This window comes from Heloderma suspectum, chromosome 4 (assembly GCF_057233095.1).
Source record: "Heloderma suspectum isolate Gila_16-S chromosome 4, 16-S_ref, whole genome shotgun sequence".
Lineage (NCBI taxonomy): Eukaryota > Metazoa > Chordata > Lepidosauria > Squamata > Helodermatidae > Heloderma > Heloderma suspectum.
In genome coordinates, this window is record NC_139461.1 from 166,579,031 (window position 1) to 166,600,499 (window position 21,469).

The window sequence follows — 21,469 nt, forward strand, 5'->3', positions numbered from 1 at the left end:
TTAAGTCTAGATCTGCAACTGCTGCAGAAACATCAGTGATACACCTGTGTCAACAGTCAAAATCTCTGGCTGCAACAAGTGATAGAACATGATTTGGCATGTTAAGCATGTTTCTGGCAACTGATTTCAGTGGAAGGTTTATGCATAACTTCCTCCCACTGAAATCAGTGGGATCCGAGTGATTACCTTTGGCTGGCTCACGCTCTAATGGCAGCTACGCACACTGAGATTTCTATGAGAAACGCCAGTTTCTCACAAGAAACACAAAGGGTGTGTGTGCTGCATCTGCCACATGACTGGCATTTCCTGCACAAGTTGTAGTTAGTGGAAGTACTCTTGCAGTGTCTACTTGTGCCTTTGGAGCACTTAGGGCATGATCCAGCCAAAGTTAAGCAGTTTTAGCTAGGCTGGGGCACGCTGTGAGTACTCCAAAGGCACAATTGTGTCTTGTCATGACAGATATTATCAGATTGATTCTAGGCTCAGTTACGTAAAAGTAAATCATCTTGAAGTCTGTGGAACTTACTCCCAAGTAAGCATGCTGTTGTCATGATCTGAATCCCCACTTACTCAACCTGAGAGTAGTTCAAATCCCGTAATTATTACCCTTTGGGGTAATTATTATCCCGTAATTATCACCTTTGCCTGATTCCTGGATTTAATAATAATACGAAGACGACGGCCACCACCACCACCACCACTGTTTTGGTTAACAGTGAGGAACAGTAACTATGCCTAGAGAACCGTATTATTGCTTGTAGGGTAGCTATATAGGAGAATAGATTCAAAGACGTCTCTACATGTGGCAAGTACAAAGCTGTCACCCCATTCCAAAGGGGAGCTGCCTATCATGATGTACCCCCCTGTGCATAGTCATTATTTCATGCTTGCAAAATGGCAGAAGGAGAGATGAAGATGTGACTGCCCAGCGGGTGGATGACTCGTCTTCCAAGCTGGCTTTGCCTGCCTGCCTTTCCCTAGGCTCCTGCTACCTCCTTCTCCCAGCTCCCTTGGTCTGCCTGTGTTCTTTTTTCACTATTGCAGTTCCTAGGAGGAAGGGGCATTTGGGGGAGAGGAAGAGGGCTGTCTCCCTAGTGAAACGTCACAGGTTCCCCAAACACAATGCACTGCGCTTTCCCCTCCCTCTTGGTGTTCTGACAGCACCTCTCCCTCCAGCTTGGATCAAGGTGGAGAGGGGCATTCACTTGCAGACCTATGGAACATTGTTAGAGAACACCAAGGAGACCTGCAACAAAATGTCATCCCCTCCCAGGAGTGCGCCTATTCTGGGAGCCAGCCATGCCCCCCTCCAGGATACTGCAAGTTGTAAGGGACTCCAGCAAGTCACTTCACTCTGCCACCCCCATGTGGTTTTTGGCTTTTCTTTTCCAACTCACACTCAATGTTCCATGGCTTTTGGTGGCCACAGAGCATGACCAGTCCTCACTGGGCTGGGGAGGGGGTGGAGGCATTGCCCCCTTCGGTTTTTTTTTTTTTTTTTTTTAACTTTTGCATACTTTGGGGTTCACCAGAACACGTTGGTTCCTCCCCCTTGTTTCTCAGAGGCCCTGTTCTGGCTCCAATCCTGTCAGCACTCAACCACCTGCATTTGCTATTAGTATGAACACGATGGTACCGGAGCCAGTTCTGTTATACATGATACAAACTAGATACAAACATTAAAAACAATTGCTGCTGTTCCACATTTAAAGTTTAAAATTTATTCCTTAGAAGATAAAGGACAGACACAGAAGTAGTCCCTGATTCTGACATCCTGGATGTCTTGTGTCCCAGTCTATATTCAAAGCAAACATATCATCCAAGATACAATTCATATACACCCTACCCCCCAAAAAACAGTGCGTTCCACCCCCCACCCCCAAACAGTGCATATAGACAGCAGAAAATGTTCCCTTGTTCAGACTTTGCAATAAAAAATAAATACAATCTTGGAACATCAAGGAAATAATTTACCTTGTGACTAAAAGACAATGGTTTGCATCCAGATTTAATCATGCTTAGAGTAGACCCATTGAAATCAAGTCATAACTAATGTGCTCATTGATTTCAAAGGATCTACTCTAAGTCCGGATCCAACCCAATATGCAAGATGCCACTTTAATCTTGTCTGGGGGATGTTAACACACTCTCCTGCCTGCAGAGGAAACATCCAAGAACCCCCCCCCCCCCCGCTCCACACACACAAATTGTACTTTATAGACTCAGTGAGATCAGCGTCTCAGAAAATGCTGTCCGTTTAGCTGCTTAAGATCAGGAGGTTTTGTGTTTGTTTTTAATAAAGTGTTCTGTGAGAGTCGCGTTTCCAGAACAGCAAGGGAAAAGCAACGCTGGACATCTGCTAAGCCAAAAGGCAACTGGCCAACTGTGGACAGGAGGCCACAACTGAAGAAGTGCTGAGGCTTGTGGGAGGACAGCTGAATGCCATGGCTTTCGCTGTTGGCAAGACTAGAGATGAATAAAGGCCCTCGAGAAAGGGGGTTGGGGGGGAAGGCTTTTTACATAACAAGATTCCTGCTACACCAGGGAGGAGGTCTACTAAACCAAACTACATGGACCATGTTCTAGTTCATGTAATGCCTTGAATACTTGTTTCCCCCAATAATAATTCCATGTGTATTCCTAGCACTAGTTCTTCACAAGGTGATTGACTGCAGCAGGGTACAGTAGGTATCCATAAGGATCACATAAACATCCACATTTCCCCCCCCCAAAAAAACAAAACACAACCGCCCTTCCAAAAATGTTTCTGTGTTTATTTCCACCAATATTGAATTGCACATAATATAGCTGCCTACAGGGAACAACTAATGATGGGATAACACTCTCCCCCGATTGGGGCACAAAGGAACCTCGGCATCCAAGTGAACAACGCCTTCCTTAATAAAAGAATGTTTATGAAATGTTACTCAACTCCTGCTAAGAGCCAGAGCAAACGTCCTCTGCAAGAAAAATAGCAGCGGAGTCCTTCATTCTTGGGAGACGGAAAGCTCTTCATCTCAGAGCCCCCGAGATGCTGTAAAAGGTCCGCGCTGTGTACAATGAAGTCCATTACAGAACTTAATTTTGTAATAGGGAATTTCAACGGGCTGTATGGCAAGACTCTGGACAGAGCGCTCTCCCAGCACCATGGGCAACTAAGAGCTGGCTCAGACATCATCATCCATACGGTACCATCAATGCACATGGCACTTTACATGGTACCTAATAAAGACAATACACAACTCAACAGGGGAGGCAACCTAGGGAAGGGAAGAAGAGGAGGGTGAAGTTTATCAGGGGAAGAAGAAACACAACCTCTGGGTATCCCTCCAAGTGAGGCGAGGCAGGTGGCTACTGGGGAGAGGGCCTTTTCGCAGCAGCACCTCTCCTTTGGAGCAGCCCTGGATAGTTCCGCGAGTCACCCTCAGCATTGGTTTTTAGGTACCAGTTAGAAACTTGTTTACATTATAATGGTTAATAATTTCACTATGTTTTATGTACATCATCTTTGATGGTTTGGTAGAGAGCTGACAAGTTATTTTAATAAATAAACAAACAATTTACTTCAATTATGCATACTCAGGCTTAGGTATATGCAGCAGCGTATTTGTATAAATGACTGAGCACAGAAGTGGTGTGATCCTATGAGCGGTGTTAACTCAGTCAAGCTTAACGAAAGTACATAGCCTGATGACTGCAACATCCAAATGAGGCATCAACAGTCCCAACAGCTAGAACTTGTTATTCACCTCAAGTACAATGGAATCGGCTCACACATTCTGCTGACAGCCATCAAGGTGTCTGCATGCACCCGTGAGTCAACCCACAGCCACAGAAGCGACGGCAACAGCTTCTAGAAGCCGGGGCTTCTATATCCCAGCACACCCTGCGCACAGAATCTTCCACTGCTACTTCTGCGGTATGCTTATCTGCCGTTACGCTGCTCATGTGAGACCACTAATGGAAGCATTCACTGCAGAGATGAACTAGTGAGTGAGTGCAATGTCTGAACTGGCTCTTTGCTTCCATGTGCTAGGTATGAGGGTCTCGTTTAGAGTCCAAGGCTGCAAGGCCTGCAGACTGCATTTTAGGGGCAAGGGAAACAAAAGGAGACAAGTAGTTGTGGGTTTGGTAACAGCCGCGTCGAGCACAGGGCAACGGGCGTTTTCTTCTCCACTAACAGGCGTACACAGCTCTGTTTGTGGTGTATTCTCCCTGCACCTGATCAGGAACCACTCTTCTCCAGGGAGAAGGCCCCTTTTCCATTCATCGTTCCTTACTGCAAGCCATATCCTTTCCAACATTCACTTTACAGATATACATCAGATCACTCATGACTAGGCTTAACCTTATTGTGTAAGCTGCCCTGAGAATATTTCTACTAAAGGTTCTACAGAACATGAATGGAAAAGAACCAATGTTCTACAAAACATTTAAATAAAAATAAACAAAACTTTAGCCCATGATGTATTGGGCCTCTAGCTTGTGTCCCCCTGCAAAGAGCTATCCATCCACTACAGTGGGTGGGCAACTGTGGGAGAGCTGGGGGCTATTTTTGCCCCCACCTCCCGCCATCACTGGGCTACACTGGGGACTTTTCCCCCCAAAACAAATGCTGTTTTGGTGCTGAATTCGTTACTCTAAAAGGGTTACATTTAGCTTGTCTTCAAGCTGAATTGGACCCTTTTAGAGCTCTGTGGTCACTATGGAGCACCATTTTGTTTGTAAATCATTTTTTAAAAATGGGGGTGTGGTAGAGGCTTGTAGGGGTGTACTGGGGGTAGCAGCGGCTACGTATTGCCTATTCCTGCTCTACAACAAGCAACACATATTCCCTTCTCCCAACCAACAATTTCAAAGCACACCCCAATATGGGTACTCAGTATGCCCAATATGGGTACTCAATATGCCCAAGTACTCCAGTGGAGTAGGAGGGGGTGGGGAAAGGTAAAGAACCTGTTGTCACTGGCCCAGCACTCTGACCATTTCACGGACTCTGGCTCTGACAGCCCCTTCAGCTTTCCTATTCCAGGCTGCAAAGCCATCCTCCAGGAGGGCAGAAACGACAATCATCACCCAGAACATTGCTGCTTGGGTTCCCTTCTGCAAATCCTCGGGCCATTGCATGGATTGTTCTATGAGCTTATCCAAATGATCAGTTCAAATAGTGCTCCTATGACTTAACATCTGCAGGGTACTCCTGCATCTCCCAATTCAAACGCAATATTCAGTCCACAGGTAATAGATTTGGGAGACAGGAACATGCGGCTATTTCCCACCACCCTCCTGCTTCTCAAAGACTGAATGATGAGAGAGGGAGCCCTTCACATGCAACGAGAGGACTCACAGGAGACCTGAAGTAGACCAGCCTCGGAGCAGGAGACTGCCCAGCTGCCGTTGCTAAGTAAGCCTGAATGTTGGCCTGGACAGAAGTTGAGCCTCAACACTGGCTGCCGGGCGTGTGTTTCTTTCGAAGTCTGTGTTTAACTGACAAGGGGCTCCTCCAAACTGCCTTGAGACTCGCCTGCTCCCCCTTGGCTGGCTGATGTTAGGAGTCTAAACAGGGCTCCTCAGGCCAGGAAATGTGTCCAACCGCATTCCAGACAGCACTCCAAACATCTGCGCGCGCACCCCCCCCCACTAGGGAAAGAATCACGTTTCCCCAGCAACAATATGTTACACATTTGAATGAAGGGGAAAAGATGGTATCACCAAAACATCCATCTCCTAGGCAGCAAAGGCCAAGACCTGGGCAGCTGCTGCCCAATAAACTGATTGACTGGAAAGGCCTATTCATGATATACCAGTTGTCTGGAGGTTGAATGAAATAACGGAGCAAGCACTGAAAGTGGGTGGTCTGCAGGGGGTGCCTTAGGAGACCCTAATTGGGAATCTGCTACGAACACACCAGAAAAGCCTGCTCTGATGACGCACTCTGCACATGACAGTGGAACAGAAATCCTTAACAGAACAATAAAAACGGTGCTCAGCTGTTTAGAGGGACTGGGGGAGGAGTGGTCTCGTGGCTGGGGCTGGGCCCAGCCGGAACCCTCCTCCTCCTTCAGCGCTGGAAGAGCCAGCATCCTCAGCTGGCTGTGGTAAGCGCAGCCCAAGGCCGGAGGCTGCCGTGGCAAAGCAGAAAGGGTCACGCAAGGGCAAGCTGTCCTGACAAGGTATGGCATGAAATCTGACTTCAGGAGCCTACTGTGGCAACTCCGTGATTGCTCTCATGGCAGGAGCTGCCTCTGGGACCGTCGGAGGAGAGCTGAAGAAGGATGTCGTTTGGTTCATCTGCTGTTCTCGAAGGTAAGGAGGGATGGAGGAGCTTTTGATATGCAAGATCCTGGTGTCCATCACTTCACAGTCTATCTGCATCATGACTTCATAGTCTTGGCCATTAATTATTTTCTCTGCAAAAGGAGGGGGTGGGGGGAGAGAAGCAAGAGTTATCACAGGGAAAACATTTTTGTGGGTCCTCAATACAAAGTGCAGAAAACTTGTTTCTACTCCATAACATTTCATATGAATGAATTACTTTGCAGGAAGCAGTTAATATAGATAGCACTGGTGTTTTATTTATTTAAAACAGTTGCAGCGTGCTTTCCCTTACACTAAAAGCAGTTAGCAGCAAACAAAAGCAACAACAATAAAACCACTTAGGACAAGTAACAGCAACTAAAAAAAAACCAAGCTCCAAAACAGCATCCAAACGGCACCCACTCATCCAAAAGTACACCAAAAATAAATAATAATAATTATTATTATTATTATTAAATTTATTAATCGCCCATCTGGCTGGTCACCCAGCCACTCTGGGCGATGTACAGCATATAATAAAACAGTTTAAAACAATAAAATTCTACAATAAAAATGTTTTCTAAAATACCCTAACCCACCCCAAATGCCTGCCTGAACAACCACGTTTTTAATGCACGGCGGAAGCTCATTAAACAGGGGGCATGGCGGAGTTCCCTAGGGAGGGAGTTCCACAGAGTGGGGCCACCACAGAAAAGGCCCTCTCCCTCGTCCCGACCAATCTAGCTGTCCTGGCTGATGGGACAGAGAGAAGACCATCCGAGGATGATCTTGTTAAGTGGCCTGTCTGGTGTTGCTGGAGGCGCTCCTTAAGATAGGCTGGGCCGGAACCATATTAGGGTTTTAAAGGTCAAAACCAACACCTTGAATTTGGCCCGGAAAACAACTGGTAACCAGTGCAACTCCTTCAGCACTGGAGTGATGTGATCTCGCCGGTGGCTGCCTTTAATCAGGCGAGCTGCCACGTTCTGTACCAGCTGCAGCTTCCGAACTGTCTTCAAGGGTAACCCCACATAGAGTGCATTACAGTAGTCTAACTTGCTCACTAACTGTATCCACAGTGTGCAGAGTAACACACCTAATCTGATCAATTTTATCTGCAAAGTGCCTTGCCAAAGCCTCACAGGAGGCCTTAGAATGCTCCAGTGGTTCAGGAGCCACAGGACCGACTGGGCTCCGGACCACTTGGAACAGCCTCCTGGGACAGCACTCTGCAGATGTGATACAGGCAGCATAATATTCCTTTTTTGCTGCCTTCACCGCCATGTGATAGGCTGAAGATACAGCTCTAGCCCATGTCTGATCGTCTTTGGAGCGAGACTTCCGCCACCGGCGCTCTAGCCGTCTCACCTCCTGTTTCAGAGCTCGTAACTGCGGATTGAACCATGGTGCAGTCCGAGCCCTGTTCAGGGGGAGAGGGTGTTTCGGAGCCACCTGATCTAATGCCCCAGTGACTGCGGCATTCCAGCCACCCACCAGGGTCTCGACCGAGTGGCCGTTGGCGTGCCCCAGAGAATCCCCAAGCATGTTCAGGAATCCATTCGGATCCATAAGACGCCTGGGGCGGACCATTTTAATGGGTCCTCCACCCCTGCAGAGGGGTTGTGGAACCGAGAAGTCTAACGTCACCAGATAGTGATCTGACCATGACAAGGGGGTGGTGGATATAACCCTGATTCCAGATCATTCCCTGCTTCTCCAGAAACAAACACAAGGTCTAGTGCATGACCGGCTACATGGGTGGGCCCAGTTAGAATATGGTGCAGCTCCCAGGAGGCCATGGTCTCCATGAAGTCCCGAGGTGCTCCTGTGACGATGGCCTCCGAATGTACATTGAAGTCCCCCAACACCAATAAGTTAGGGGGCTGTACACGCACATCAGAGACCACCTCAAGCACCTCGGCCAGGGAGTCAGTCGTGCAGCGGGGTGGACGGTACACGAGCAGAATCCCCAGGCTGACCTTTGGGCCCAACCTCCAGTACATGCACTCAGCAACCTTGGTCTCCCGGAGAGGGGGTCTGGTGAAGACCAAGGACTCTTGGTAGATAACAGCCACTCCCCCTCCCCGATCCCCAGCCCTCGGCTGCTGTGCATATGAAAATCCGGCTGGACACATGGCTGTAAGGGTTGGAGCAGCAGCCTCGGCCAGCCAGGTCTCCGTAATAAATGCCAGGTCTGCACCCTCATCCAGGATCATGTCATGGATGAGGGAGGCTTTCTGGGTAACAGACCTAGCATTGCAGAGCAGCAAACGAAGGCCAGAAGATGGGGTCACACCTCCCCCAGCCATCCTTTGGCTCTGGACAGGCCCAGAGCAGGGGACAGCTACTACACATCTCTCTCTTGTTCCCCTTACCTGGCATGGCCTGCCCCTAGCGCTCCGCCAGCGCCTGCCGCCCAGCCTTGGTATGTTGTGGCCCCCAACAGTCCCCCCACTGCCTCCATCAGGTGGACACATGCCCCCTCGCTCCCACCTATCAGGCAGGCTACCCACCCCTAAAAACACAACAAAATCCCCCTAAAATTAAAACAACAACAACAACAAAACAATTAAAAATCCCCTTAAAAATAATGCCAGGCAGGAGTCCACAGTAGTGATAGTGGTGGTGGCAGCAGCAGCAGGCACGCCTCTTCCCCGGTGGTGGCAGCTTCTCCTGCAGGCCCTGGCTCTCCCAGGCCACCTCAGCCAGCCAGCCAGCTTATGTAGCCCCTCCAGGAAGGGGCAGGTGGAAGCAGCACAGCTGGCTCAGTACCTGGGGGCCTGGTCCTGCAGGGACTGGCGGTCTGCCAGGCAGAAGTCTGCAGAGAAGCATAAAGGCTTTATGCCCTTTGCGGAACCCCAATAAAGATGCAAATGTCCTCATATTAAAAGGGGGTTAGATAGATTCCTGGAGGAGAAGGCTATCAATGGCTACTAGTCCCGATAGCTATGTGCTACCTCCAGTACCAGAGGCAGTGAGCCTAGGTACACCAGTTGCTGGGGAACATGGATGGGAGGGTGCTGTTGCGCTTGTGTCCTGCTTGCGGGTTCCTGGTCGGCAGTTGGTCGGCCCCTGTGTGAACAGAATGCTGGACTAGATGGACCCTTGGTCCGATCCAGCAGGGCTCCTCTTATGTTCTTATTTTCAGACGGACATTTCCAATGCTTAGGAGCAATCATCCAGCTCAGCCGCTGGCATCATATATAGCTCCTCCTGCTGGAAGGGATCATTGCTATTGGACCCTGCCTGCTGACCAGGAGGAGGGGCTAACCCAGATGTGCTGAATGCCCTCCAGAAGATACAGGAGAAAGCCTTGCTCCTGTTTGCCATAGGCCTCACCTGCCACAATGATGGAATTGTGAGCGGTGCCTGCTGGCCCAAGCTCAATTGGCATTTGTGCTCACGAAGAGGGAAAAGTGGAGGCAGTGCTTACCGTACATCCCAGAGTACACTGTGCAAGGTAGTAGGAATTCCAAGATTCCCCCAGTGGGACTTAGAAATGGAACCAAACATCCACCCATCAAAAGAAGTATTGGATGGATGGCATTTTGAAAGCATTCAGAAGGTATCTAACCATCAAGAGGGGGAAGTGAAGAACTTCACTGTTTTCCAGACAAAGCTGGGTAGGCATATTTATTTTTAATCTGATGCCTCTGTGGTGGCCAGCTGAGGTTTGGGCAGTTTCTCTGCTTCCCCCATTTTGGATACCGACCAGGACATCCTTCTGCACAATCCCTAATGAAACTAGGGGAAGTGTGCAAGAGTGCTGTGTCCCAGAGGAGTCCATCATGCATGTTACCCTTTCCTTTGGGGCATCAGAGATTGCCACAACAGCTGGGAGTGCCAAGAGGGAACAGTTTGTGTAGACGAGGCAACAACATGTGATCTTGCAGACAGCTTTGCAATTTAGCTCTGCCACTTCTCTTTGGGAAACATATGACATGATGTGGTAAGAATTGGCCCTGAAGTAGCCGCAGCAGGGTCTGGCAGTGAACTGCGCTCAAGGCCAAACTGGCTTTTTGCTTTCCCTGGGAAAATGTGGCTTGGCTAATCTGAGTCACCTAAATGGCCTTCCTCAGCAGGACAGGCACCTCTGATACAGGGAAGCACTCTCTGCTTGTGGCGCATCAGGTTCGGAACGCGCGAGAGCTGAAAACGGATGAACAGGAGTCCCATATGACCTATCCCGAATTGGACTGTCCCATTTTGTCTTGCAGGTGAGGAATCCAATGTCTGAATGCTCTTCCACATAAAATACACCCCAAATATGAGAAACCAACACAGCAGGTTGTAAGTTATGTTCTCTTTCCTCCTGACATATCAGCTTTGTGCACGTAAGGAATATTTTGTGTGGGAGAGTATCCAAACCTTTGATCTTCCCCACCTGCATTCCAAAATGATGCAGGCCTGTATCAGATACACTGGGTAGGGATTCTGCTCCATTTTAGCTCTGTTCATGTGTACAGCAGGGGCAGGGAGCAACCTAGATGATCTTCCAGGCTCATCCAGCGTGACAATTCTGATTCTGTCCAGGGAGCCGACAGGACGGAGGCTAGGAGCACTAAAAGAGGTGCCACTTATGTACCCACGCTCCGGTCCCAACAGTTCCACTGTCAAGATGTCACGAGTCTCACCTCACCCCTTTCTTGCACAGGAAACCTTGGATGCCAGTGAAAACTCTACCTACAAATGGTTTGCTGCAGTTTCTGAAGCCAAGTAACTGATAAGGGTGGGAAAACAAGGGGTGAATAGCCAAACTTACAGTTCAAATGACAATACAGAAGTGTGCATCTCTGAGCATATGCAAAATGTTTTCTATTCTCTACCAATAATTATAGCATACTGTGTCAGCATAGTATTTAACAGGAGAAAACTTCATAGGACCCAGTATAAAGCATTTTAACAAGTCCTATTTTGAATAATAGTGCTCTATTAATACATGCCACTTCCTCAAGGACTCAGTTCTTTCCCACTCATAGCTCACATATATTTCAAAAGGGGAAAGCAGTGTTGTATGTGCGTGTATATGTATTTACTGTCAGTCCAAATGTGTCAGATAAATGAATATTTTCATATTTGGGTATCTGCAGCCAAACAGAAATGTTGCAAAAAAAAATCAGCAATTTTCTTTAGTATATTAATAATTCAGTTTTTCCTCATTTTCCAGAAAATACCAGGAACATTTGGAAAAACCAATAACTACTGGGTATATTTCTGGGAAATTGCTGGTTGCATCGCTCAATCGCTTGAGCACATCCTTTGAATGCAGAAGATATCGGGACAGCCCCCAACACCCCCCGTTAAAACAACCTCAGGTAACAGGGCTGGGAAAGACCTTTGCATGAAGAACCACTACCAGCTGGAACAGACCAGCCTTCCTTACCCTGGTGCCCCCCAGATGTCCCAGAAGTGTCAGGAGGTGCAGTTCAACACATCAGGAGGGGGCAGGAACAGGCTGGGGAAAGCTGGAACAGACAGTGGGCCTATGGCCCAATGGTTTGACTCCAGAGAAGACAGCTTTGAACGTTCAACCTAGCAACTTACTGGCTCTAAATTTATTCTTCCTGAAAAGTACATCCAGTTAGCTAGCCCAGTATCAGACCCTTGAAGCAGCTCATTTTAAGACAGGAGAAAGCCATCAAAGAAACCATAAACCCCTGGCTCCTTTTCTTTTGAGAAGTTGCTGCCTGGCTGGACAAGGAATCAGAGGGGTGCACAAGGGATCAGACTGTTCAGCCCATGCATAAGATAATCTTAGCCAGTTCAAGATGCTTTGACAAAGTTGTGAGCAATCTCCTAAGCTTTCATTATAACACATACAGTCCCTCCCTCCCTCCCTCCCTCCCAATGTTTTTTTTGTGCATTTGCGCCAAACTGCCCGAAGCCTGCCCCATCCCCGCACCTCTCAGTGGGTGGTCAGCTTCCCACACTCATCACGCTCTGCTCCTGAGGGTTCTGCACAGCCAGCTTGCATGTGATCATCAACAAGGCCCCTCTGGCCTTGCTTCCTGCTCTGTGCCCTGCAAGGCCAGGGGGCTGAACCAGCTAAATGCCTGCTGTGGGACCGCTGCCTTGGAGGCTCTGTGCGCTCAGCGATGCTCTTCACCAGGGCCTGCTCAAACACGGGGCTTCCCTTTTTCATTTCCTTTCTTGGCAATTTAATACCACCACAGGCAGAGTTTTTAATGAAAAGGGGAACACATCCACCGCACCATCCTGGATGGGACCATGCCTGTGTCCCTACTCTTACGCGACTCCTACCCTTAGCATGTATAAGCACCCAGTAAAGCAGCACTTTCTGAGGAGCAGAAGTGTGAGAACATGAGCTGCCTTTTAATAGCCAGGTTACTACTGGTGGCAGGGTGTGCCCTGAACTGACTGGGGGAGAGGAGATGGTGTAGAGTTTCTTTTCTTCTAGCCTCCTGATGCTTAAACCCTGAGAGAAGGGTACTGGATCAGATCACTTGACAATGAAGCCCACGCACAAATCTGTTTTTACATGTTCCACAGCTACAGGATACGGTAATTAGCAACCTTGTATACCAAGAGTTCAACCATTAAATGGCGTTACTCCATCAGATGGAGGCCACCATCTGGGGGCCACCCTCACATCCATGGGCAGTGGGCCCTTCCATTCCTCCTCCTCTGGATTGCTGACAGGTGTGAGGGCAGGCAGGAAGGAGGCCTACTGGAGAAGAAGGGTGGTGGCACTGCTCTGATGAGCGCCAGAGGACCGCCACAGGAATTGCTCACAATGCCCTGCAGAGATGTAACGTTACTCCAGTGCATTGCAGCCAATGATCATGGTGGCTGCCTGGCACTCCCTGGAGCACTAGAAAAGGGGTCCTGAGTGGCAGCAGACATCGCCGCCACCACTGAGGATCTACAATCTGCCGAGGTGGAGGAGGTGTTGGGGAATCGATGCAACGGCTTCTTTTAGGCCACCTCTCTGTTAAGAGGAATGCATTCAGCAGAACGTTACATTTCCACATCCTTAGGGATATTCAAATGTCAATTGAGGTTTCCCTACATTCCTTGCTGCAGTCTTACAAATAAAGTCATGTTTTTAGGCAAAAAGGAGAAACTCTCAATGTCGTTTGTGAACGCACTCTCAAAGCAGGATCCCTCCGCAATTTCAAGGATCCCTCCACAACTTCAAGGATCCCTCGGCAATTTAAATTCTCAACGTGGTTTGTAAATGCACCCTCAAAGCAGGTTCCCTCCGCAATTAAAAAACAGGGTGGCACTTTGAACACATGAAGCGGCCCAATGCTGAGTCACATGTCCATTTTAACCAGTATTGTCCTCTGACAGGCACTGGCTCTCTGGGGCCTCTCTCAGCCCTCCTATCAGAGATCCTTTTTAAGTGGAAATGCCAAGGATCCAGCCCGGGACGTTCTGCCCGCAAAGTATGCACGCAACCACTGACCCCCAAGCAACTATGCGGGTGGAACACGGGCATGGGGCTAGAGCTCTTCCCGCCCACGCATCTCCCAACTATCAATGCCAGCCTTCCCCAACCACAACCCGGGAGCCTCCATATGTGTTGGACTACAACTCCCACCATCCCCAGCCAGCATGGGGATGATGGGAACTGCCATTCAACACATCTTGAGGCTGCCAGGTTGGGGAAGGCCGATCAAGCCCCTAATTTAAAAATGCTAAAATAGACACACCTTTGCTTTGCCTTGTATGGACCACAAAGCAGATACAACATCATTTACTGCACCTTACCCTGTATGAACAGCTGGACTCCCCTTGGTAGGCCCTCTGAAAACCTGGCCTTTGGGGAGGAGATGATCTCTTTAAAGTGAGGCAACACTCTCTACAATCAAGGATGGGGAACAGGTGGCCCTCCAGATGCTGTTGGACGGCAACTCCCATATCTCTCACTATTGGCGATGCTGGCTAGAGCTGATGGGGGTTGCAGTCCAGCAACATCTGGAGGGCCCCACATGCTCTACACCTGTCCAACATGCAAGGCAGGTGTTCCACCACAGCCTTTCCCCTAAATTACATGCTCTGTCCCTGAGCTCTGCCCCTTCACTTCCACCTCAGCCACCATGCTCACCATACTTCACACATGCTGCCGAGAGTCATAAAATCCATGAAGGAAAAAGACGGTCATGTCATCCATTCGGACACTAGCCTTGCTAGAATTTCTTATCCATGACAGTTATATTCCAACTTTAACATGGCCATGCTCTGGCATGTGCCAGCCAATAGCTACCTAGCCTTCCCCTTCAGCTTCCTGGCCCCTAAACTAGACCTGTTTTCCTGCTTGGTGCTTGCAGAGAAAAGGAATGAATGCTGAACTTGGTGGTCAAATGCAACTGAGTCCAGTGCTTACTATCTACTATGAAGCAGCAAGAACGTCACTATGGGACATCCAAGGTGCCTGACATTGTCTTTTTGCCTGAAAAAACAACGCAACCTTGGATTCTAAGTGGCAACCAACCAATAAACTTCTTTCAGCCGGTGTCTGTACAACATGTTTTCTAAGCCTATGGATGGAAGGCTGTCTAATGGAAACAGAAATCAGAAGATATGGGATATACATTAACTGCTTCCCTGGATAAATGTGGACTCCAGTTGACGTTCACAATTAAGGACTGCACCATCCCATTGCCCAAGCCACCTGCACAAACCATCAGAGCTGATGGATAGATTAGAGGCAGTAACCAAAAGCAGAAAGCAACACAGTCTCACGTGCCAAAGCCCTGTGAAAAACCAGAGTCTTTGTCAAGAATGAAGCCAGAGTGTATCTCTCTCAGGCTCTGAAATGAGCTTAAGGCAAAGCTCGTAGTTATTGCTTCATAGTAGGATTAAGATGATGCATGCTTGTTGAAGTCTTCCCTGCAGGCTGCTGTCCCTACCATCAGAGATTAGATGGTAGAGACCAAGGGCAGGGCCTTCTCAGTGGAAGAGTCTGAACTGTGGAATTCCTTCCCTACTGATGTTCACCTGGTCCTGACTCTTATATCCTTTGAGGAGTAACTTAACACAGTTTTAATTGCTTGAGAATTCAGAAAGGGAGGTTTATAAACGGGTTACTTTGCAGCTGTTTTATCTGATTTTTTTGTCATCCGAGTATTACACTTTGATTCTTTTAAGCTATTTTCATTAGCCACCTTGGATACATTTAGTAGAAATGTACGTTATAAGGATTTTAAAATAAACTACAGGAGGATCAAATGCTGTAAAATATTCCAGGAAGTCAAACAGTTGACCAGGTCAGCTGCCTAGCATTCACGCAAATAAAAATGGAATAAATATACTTTGCAGGGATTACCCCAGGTCACTTGCTATTTTCTATATCCACGTATCTGAGCTGATGGCACCCATGTCATTGTGCTTTGCTTGTATCTCAGATTATGTGTCTTGTTCAGTTTTATTTCTGGTCTGTTGATAGCAATAAATGAATGGATGGAAATGGGATAAATGTTTAAAAATGAATAGGAAGCAAATACGTGCAGCTGACGTGGTGCCATTCCCTTGAATGCTGCTTGTCTGGGCCCTCTTGGTCTAGGAAAGGCAACTCAAATGGGGCATTCCTCTCCTTCTGGCACAGGGAATGGACACCGAGGGATCTCTGGGCTGCCTCTGTCACCCTGAAAAGTGGGCCTGAGAGGGAAAGAGCAGACAGCATGGATCTGAAGAGTTTACTTGAAAGGCTGTGCTTCCCAGAGTGGACTGGGACAGGGAGAGGGGAGCGTTGCCCAGAGGATTGTTACTTCATTGTTTCACCTGCACAGGATGAGAAATGGAATACTGTGGTGCTAAAAGGCAAACCCCAGCAGAGGTAGCACTACCATGAAGGAAGGTGAGGTGGTGGCCTTAGCTGATGGACTCTGGGAGCCATGGAGGGTGACAGGCTTTACCCATGACTGATGTGCATCTCCATTCATTTCAACAGGGCTTGCACAGCAGAACTTCCCAGCAGACTGTGCCCCATGCTAATTAAGAGTAAGTGGATAGATGAGTATCGGATGTGTGTGTTATTCTGATGCCTCAGGCATCAAAATGTCTGGTTCTAAAGAAAAAGAAGGCCCATTCAGACATGCTGCACAGGACAAATTAGATGAGATTAAGAGGATTCACCCCTACATTTCTCTCGTGCTGCTATCCAGATTACTTTGAAACTGTTTGACCTGAAACCTCAGTCTTGAAGCAGGAGTGGTGCATGATGTTACCAGGCTGCATTGAACTTGGCTCTTGTTCAGTTCCATAATGTTCAGCAAATGCCTGGCCATGATCACACAGCTTTAAAAAAAAAATGTTTTACTACTGTGAGTTACCGACAACATAATAGCGTTGCAGAATTACCTAAGTGGAGACAAGGACATTTGCCCAGATGTCTGGATTTATAAATAAATCAATTGTTAACTTTTGCACTCTGAAGCAGACACACACTTACAACAGGAGTATAACATTGAGGATATGAGGCAGGGGCCTGGGCTGCAGTGGAGGTGATCCCACTGGGCGCGGAATATCTACGGTGGATGCTGACCATTCAGAAACCCCAAAGGAGCAAATCAGAGGCTACTAGCACATGCTCCCACCTCTGATAGCCAGGTTCTCTCTCTCTCTCCCCCATTTACCTCGTGCCTGATACGCCAGACCAATGCAATCTTTTATCCAGCTAGGCACCGTGGAGATAAAATTTGAAATAGGAGTAGAGTAGAGTTTACCTATCAGGGTGGGGGAGGTCTGAAGCAAGCCAAGGGGGGCTGAGGGCTGGACTGTTTGCATGTGAGCAGTGCAGCTGTAACTCATCCCACAGCTCAATTCCTGCAAATGCCGTGACTCAGACTAAACTGAGCTGTTCCACCTCTGCCATCCAGCCTGTCTGGACAACATCTCCATCAGAAGAGTTGCTAAGTGTTACCAAATATGACTATAAACACCAATGGGGCTGTAACAGCAAAAGGCGGCTAAAAATACACTTCACTCCAAGCACATACCAGCACATTTTGACAGATCTCCGTTCAGTGCCGCATTTATTGACCTAATGCAAAAAGTATCTTCTGACTTCTGAAACCAGGAACTTCATCTTGATGCAAGAATCTACTTTAGAGCCATTTCCAGCCAAAAAACTGACTACAAAGAGGCAGCTCATTCTGTGATACAACTGATTTTGACCAAGAGTTCCGTGGATCCCCTTGCATTGCTCTACTTGCATCGCTACTCAGCAGAGCCCACAATGTGCCACATGTCATGAAAAAGAGAGCATCCCTGCTCTGTTCTCACAGCCTGGTCCCACCTTTGCTATCGAAGAGACATTCCAGCGTTAACAGTCAGTAGAAATGGAAGGAAAATAGTTGTTCAGGTGCCCCTACGACAGGCCTGTCCTACCATCATGCCAGACATGGCCCCCCAAGCATATATGGCAGCCCACCATGGGGCCCAATAAACCTTTGTTGCTGCTTGCCTGGCACTGCAAAAAGGGGGTGCCAAACACCTGCAGGTCAAAATTCATGACTGGTGGGCTGTGTTTGGCGTGGCGTGTTATAAGCAGGCACCCCACAATTCCATGGGAATGCAGAAGGTGGGATCAACCACAAAATGTGGCTCCTTGAGATCTTCCATTTAATGGAGGTCACGTTCTAGTCCTTATGACTGTGAAGGGGCGCTCGAACGTGTGTGAGCAATGCTTGCTGAAGACTCAGGTGCCAGAGGGTTGGCTGAATAAGGTGACCAATGTGGGGGTTGGGCTTCAGTGCTCTCTATATTTGCTTGCTCCACAACATGCCTAGCAAAGTCAGAATAAATTATGCAAAATAAAATAATCATGCAACTCCCTCTGACTTGCATAATTATCTGGGCCCCTTTCAAGCAGATGTCAGGCCTGGATTTGGGACAGAAACAACCAGCACCCCCCTGCTGGGGTCTGTCAGGTTGGGTGTGGTTTTTAATCCTTAATTTTGTCTGTAATTATTGTTATTATAATTATTATTATTGCAAGAGGAAAAAATGCTGGATATAAGTGCAAGGAACCCAAGGCGGCTTACATGGTCCTCCTCCTCTCCATGTTATCCTCACAACGACCCTGTGAGGTAGGTTAGGCTGGGAGTCAGTGACTGGCCCAGAGTCACCCAGGGAGCTTCATGGCCAAGCAGGGACTGGAACCCAGCCCCCCCAAGTCCCAGCCCAACACTCTAGCCACTACACCACACAGGCTCATAAAATTATGTTTTCATTGTATTTTAATGTATTGTTTTAATCAATTTTAATTGTGTGAGCCACCTTCAGTGCCATTTTTTTGGTAGAAAGTGGTACAAAACAAATAACTAAATAACACTGGTTGCTTTGGTAGATGACCTACCTTGGGAACTAGACCAGGTGGATGCATGCTTGTTGCTTCTGCTGGACTTCTCAGTGGCATTTAATACCATCCATCAATCACAGTATCCTCCTGGGATGCCAGGCTGATATGGGACTTAGAGGCACCATTTTACAGTGGTTTTAGTCTTATTTGGCTGAGTATGCCCAGGTGGATGTGCTGGGGAACTATTGCTAGGTCCCTTTTGGTCATTAGGACTCTTCAAGGCTCCACTGTGTCCCCTATGCTCTTTAACCTCTACATGAAGCGGCTGGGGCAGGTCATGCTGACTTTGGGGGCTGTCGTATCATTACAGAGATGACACTCAGTCCTCTCAACTGATGCCAAGGAGGTTGCAGAAGTCATCAGCTATTGCTTGGATGCAGTGAGGGGCCGGATGTTGGTGAACAAAAGGAGGCTCAATACTGACAAGGAGATCCTGTTCAGTAGACAACCTAGCTTGGGATTTTTTTTGGGGGGGGGGGAATTGTTCTGGATGGGACAGCACTCCCTCTAAAAGATCAGGTATACAGCTTATAGATGCTCTTGGGTCTGGCCCTGGCCCTCAAAGGCCAGGGGGCAGCAATGGGCAGGAACACTTCCATCCAGGTTCATTTGGTGCACCAGCTGTGCCCTTTCTTAGAGAAAGAAGATCTGTCCATAGTGATTCATACCCTAACCACCTCTCGTTTAGATTACTCTATTGCACTCTACGTGGGGCTTCACTTGAAACATCTTCAGAAACTACAGCTAGTGCAACTAGAGTTCTGCCAGGAGTGGGCTTTGGAGACCACATTTCACTGGTCTTGGAGCAAGTTCACTGGCTTCTGGTTTGTTTCTAGGCAGAATTCAATGCACTGGTTTTGACCTACAAAGCCCTAAACAGTTTGGGGCCAGGATATCTCAAGGACTACCTACTTCCATATGAACCTGCCCCAACAGTGGAACTCCCTTCCTGAAGAAGGTGAGATTGGCTCCTTTCTTATATTGTTTAGATGGGCCATACAGACTGATCTATTCTGTCAGGCTTTTAATTCTGTGTAATGTTTTGTTAATGGATGATACTCTGGAGGTGACGGGCTCGACCCTGGGGGAGCTGGGGGTGGTGACGGCCAACAGGAAGCTCTGGCGTGGACTGGTTCATGCAGTCACAAAGAGTCGGAAGCAACTGAGCGAATAAACAACAAGTTGCTCTTTGGTTTTAATACCACTCTCAATTTCCTTGTGTTTCTTGATTTCATGAGTTTTAATTTATATTTTTATTGTACATCGCCCTGGGTGCCTGGCAGATGGAAGGTGCAATTTATAATTTAATAAATAAATAATTTGCACAGGTTGCAGAATACACATTTCTTGGCTTGGAACCTGATTTTTTTCCAGCATAGAGTAGCCAGGATTGTGTGTGAAAGTTGGGCAGCCCTTCCCTGTGGCCAGGGTGCATACCAGGCACTTGAAGTGTGAGAGGGAAAGGCGCAAATAGTCCCTTGCCCAAAGCAACTCCACTACCTCCACTTGTGATGCAGTGAAACTGCCATATGAGGGAGGAGCTCTTTCAGGGTTGATGTTGCAGCAACCATGACCTCCCCTTCCTTGCTACCTGAAAACAATATGCAGGGGGCGGGGGGTGGGGAACAAGAGCTAAAAGATGGAGATCAAGATGAATCCTTTTACTGATACAAAATGGAAAGCTCTGAATAGATGGCTGCTTTCATGGCTCAAGAGCAGCCCTGACTCACTTCCAGTGCCTTGTTGTATTCCCATGCTACAGTGGAATGGAATGTGATGGGAGAAGAACAGAAAGCTCAGTTTCCAGAGACTGCTAACTATGAGCTTCAAGACAATCAAAGAAAGGGAGGTGGGTGAAGAAAAGACAAATTATTTATCAGGGATACTGTTCTCCCTTCAGATTAAGCAAGTTACTATTCATGGGAGTGGAAAAGAACATCAGAGAAGGTAGCACCAATGAGCAGAATGAAGAGAATAGAAGACCACAACAGGTGCAAATTAGATACCAACATGGGCAGAAGTTCTCCTTCGAGATGTTTTAGATCAACAGTTTTCTGCCTCTTCAGAGCCACAACTCACGTTTAGCTCAAACATGCATTTGGGGACCCACTTATTTCATTTTTGCTGTATATTTGTACGGTGACAGTGCTGCTGTTGTGGCTCACTTTAGGTCAGGCTGCAAGTTTTGGGTGCAGAACTACCAGTTGCAGGCCAACGTTTAAAGGTGCATAATTTAACAAATATCGAAGAACACTGTTCTCTATTTTTAATACACTTAAAGGATTTGTAAATTCTAAGATTGGTAATTCATAGCAATATGCGCGTGACAGTGCAAACCTATACATGTCTACTCAGAAATAAGTCCTATTAGGTTCAATGAGGTTTGTTCCTAGGTAAGTGAGTATAGGGTTTGTAAGAGAAGGTTATTCATATTTAGTATTTCTATAACAAAATAGGTTTATGAGGAATTCTTGAATATCTGTACACATGAATGTTTTTGTAGCTAGCCCCTGCAGGAAGATTTTTGCCCAAAAGTATTGAGCTACAGCACCATTGGGCAACCTGTGTCCTATGTGTGGCCACGTGTGGTCCGCGGACCCTGCGGTACCCCACCCACTTCTCCCTGCCACTGAGCTGATCAACTATCAACTGGGGGGACGGGGACTTATCACTGTTTCTCCACTGTTATTACTAATAGGAAAACAACTATATTTGTCAGGATTGCTGGGGGGATGGCAAAGTTAAAGCCTCCCCCCGCCCCAATCTTGATAAGGCTCACTGGGAGGAGGAGGGTTTAACCTAGATTACATCCTGCTACCCTCAGTGATCCTGATTAGGACCACT

General features: G+C 47.7%; 1 protein-coding gene across 5 annotated transcripts in view; it reads right to left on the minus strand.

The window, feature by feature from the left end:
• Positions 1-1,698: 1,698 nt before the first annotated feature.
• ATF6 (activating transcription factor 6) overlaps positions 1,699-21,469 on the minus strand; it is a 113,972-nt gene continuing 94,201 nt past the window's right edge. For all 5 annotated transcript variants that reach the window (XM_084851145.1, XM_084851147.1, XM_084851143.1 and 2 more), the window contains one exon: positions 1,699-6,410. In XM_084851145.1, coding sequence (XP_084707271.1) covers positions 6,202-6,410 — 209 coding nt within the window. In that variant the 3' untranslated portion in view covers positions 1,699-6,201. The remainder of the gene's footprint in view (positions 6,411-21,469) is intronic.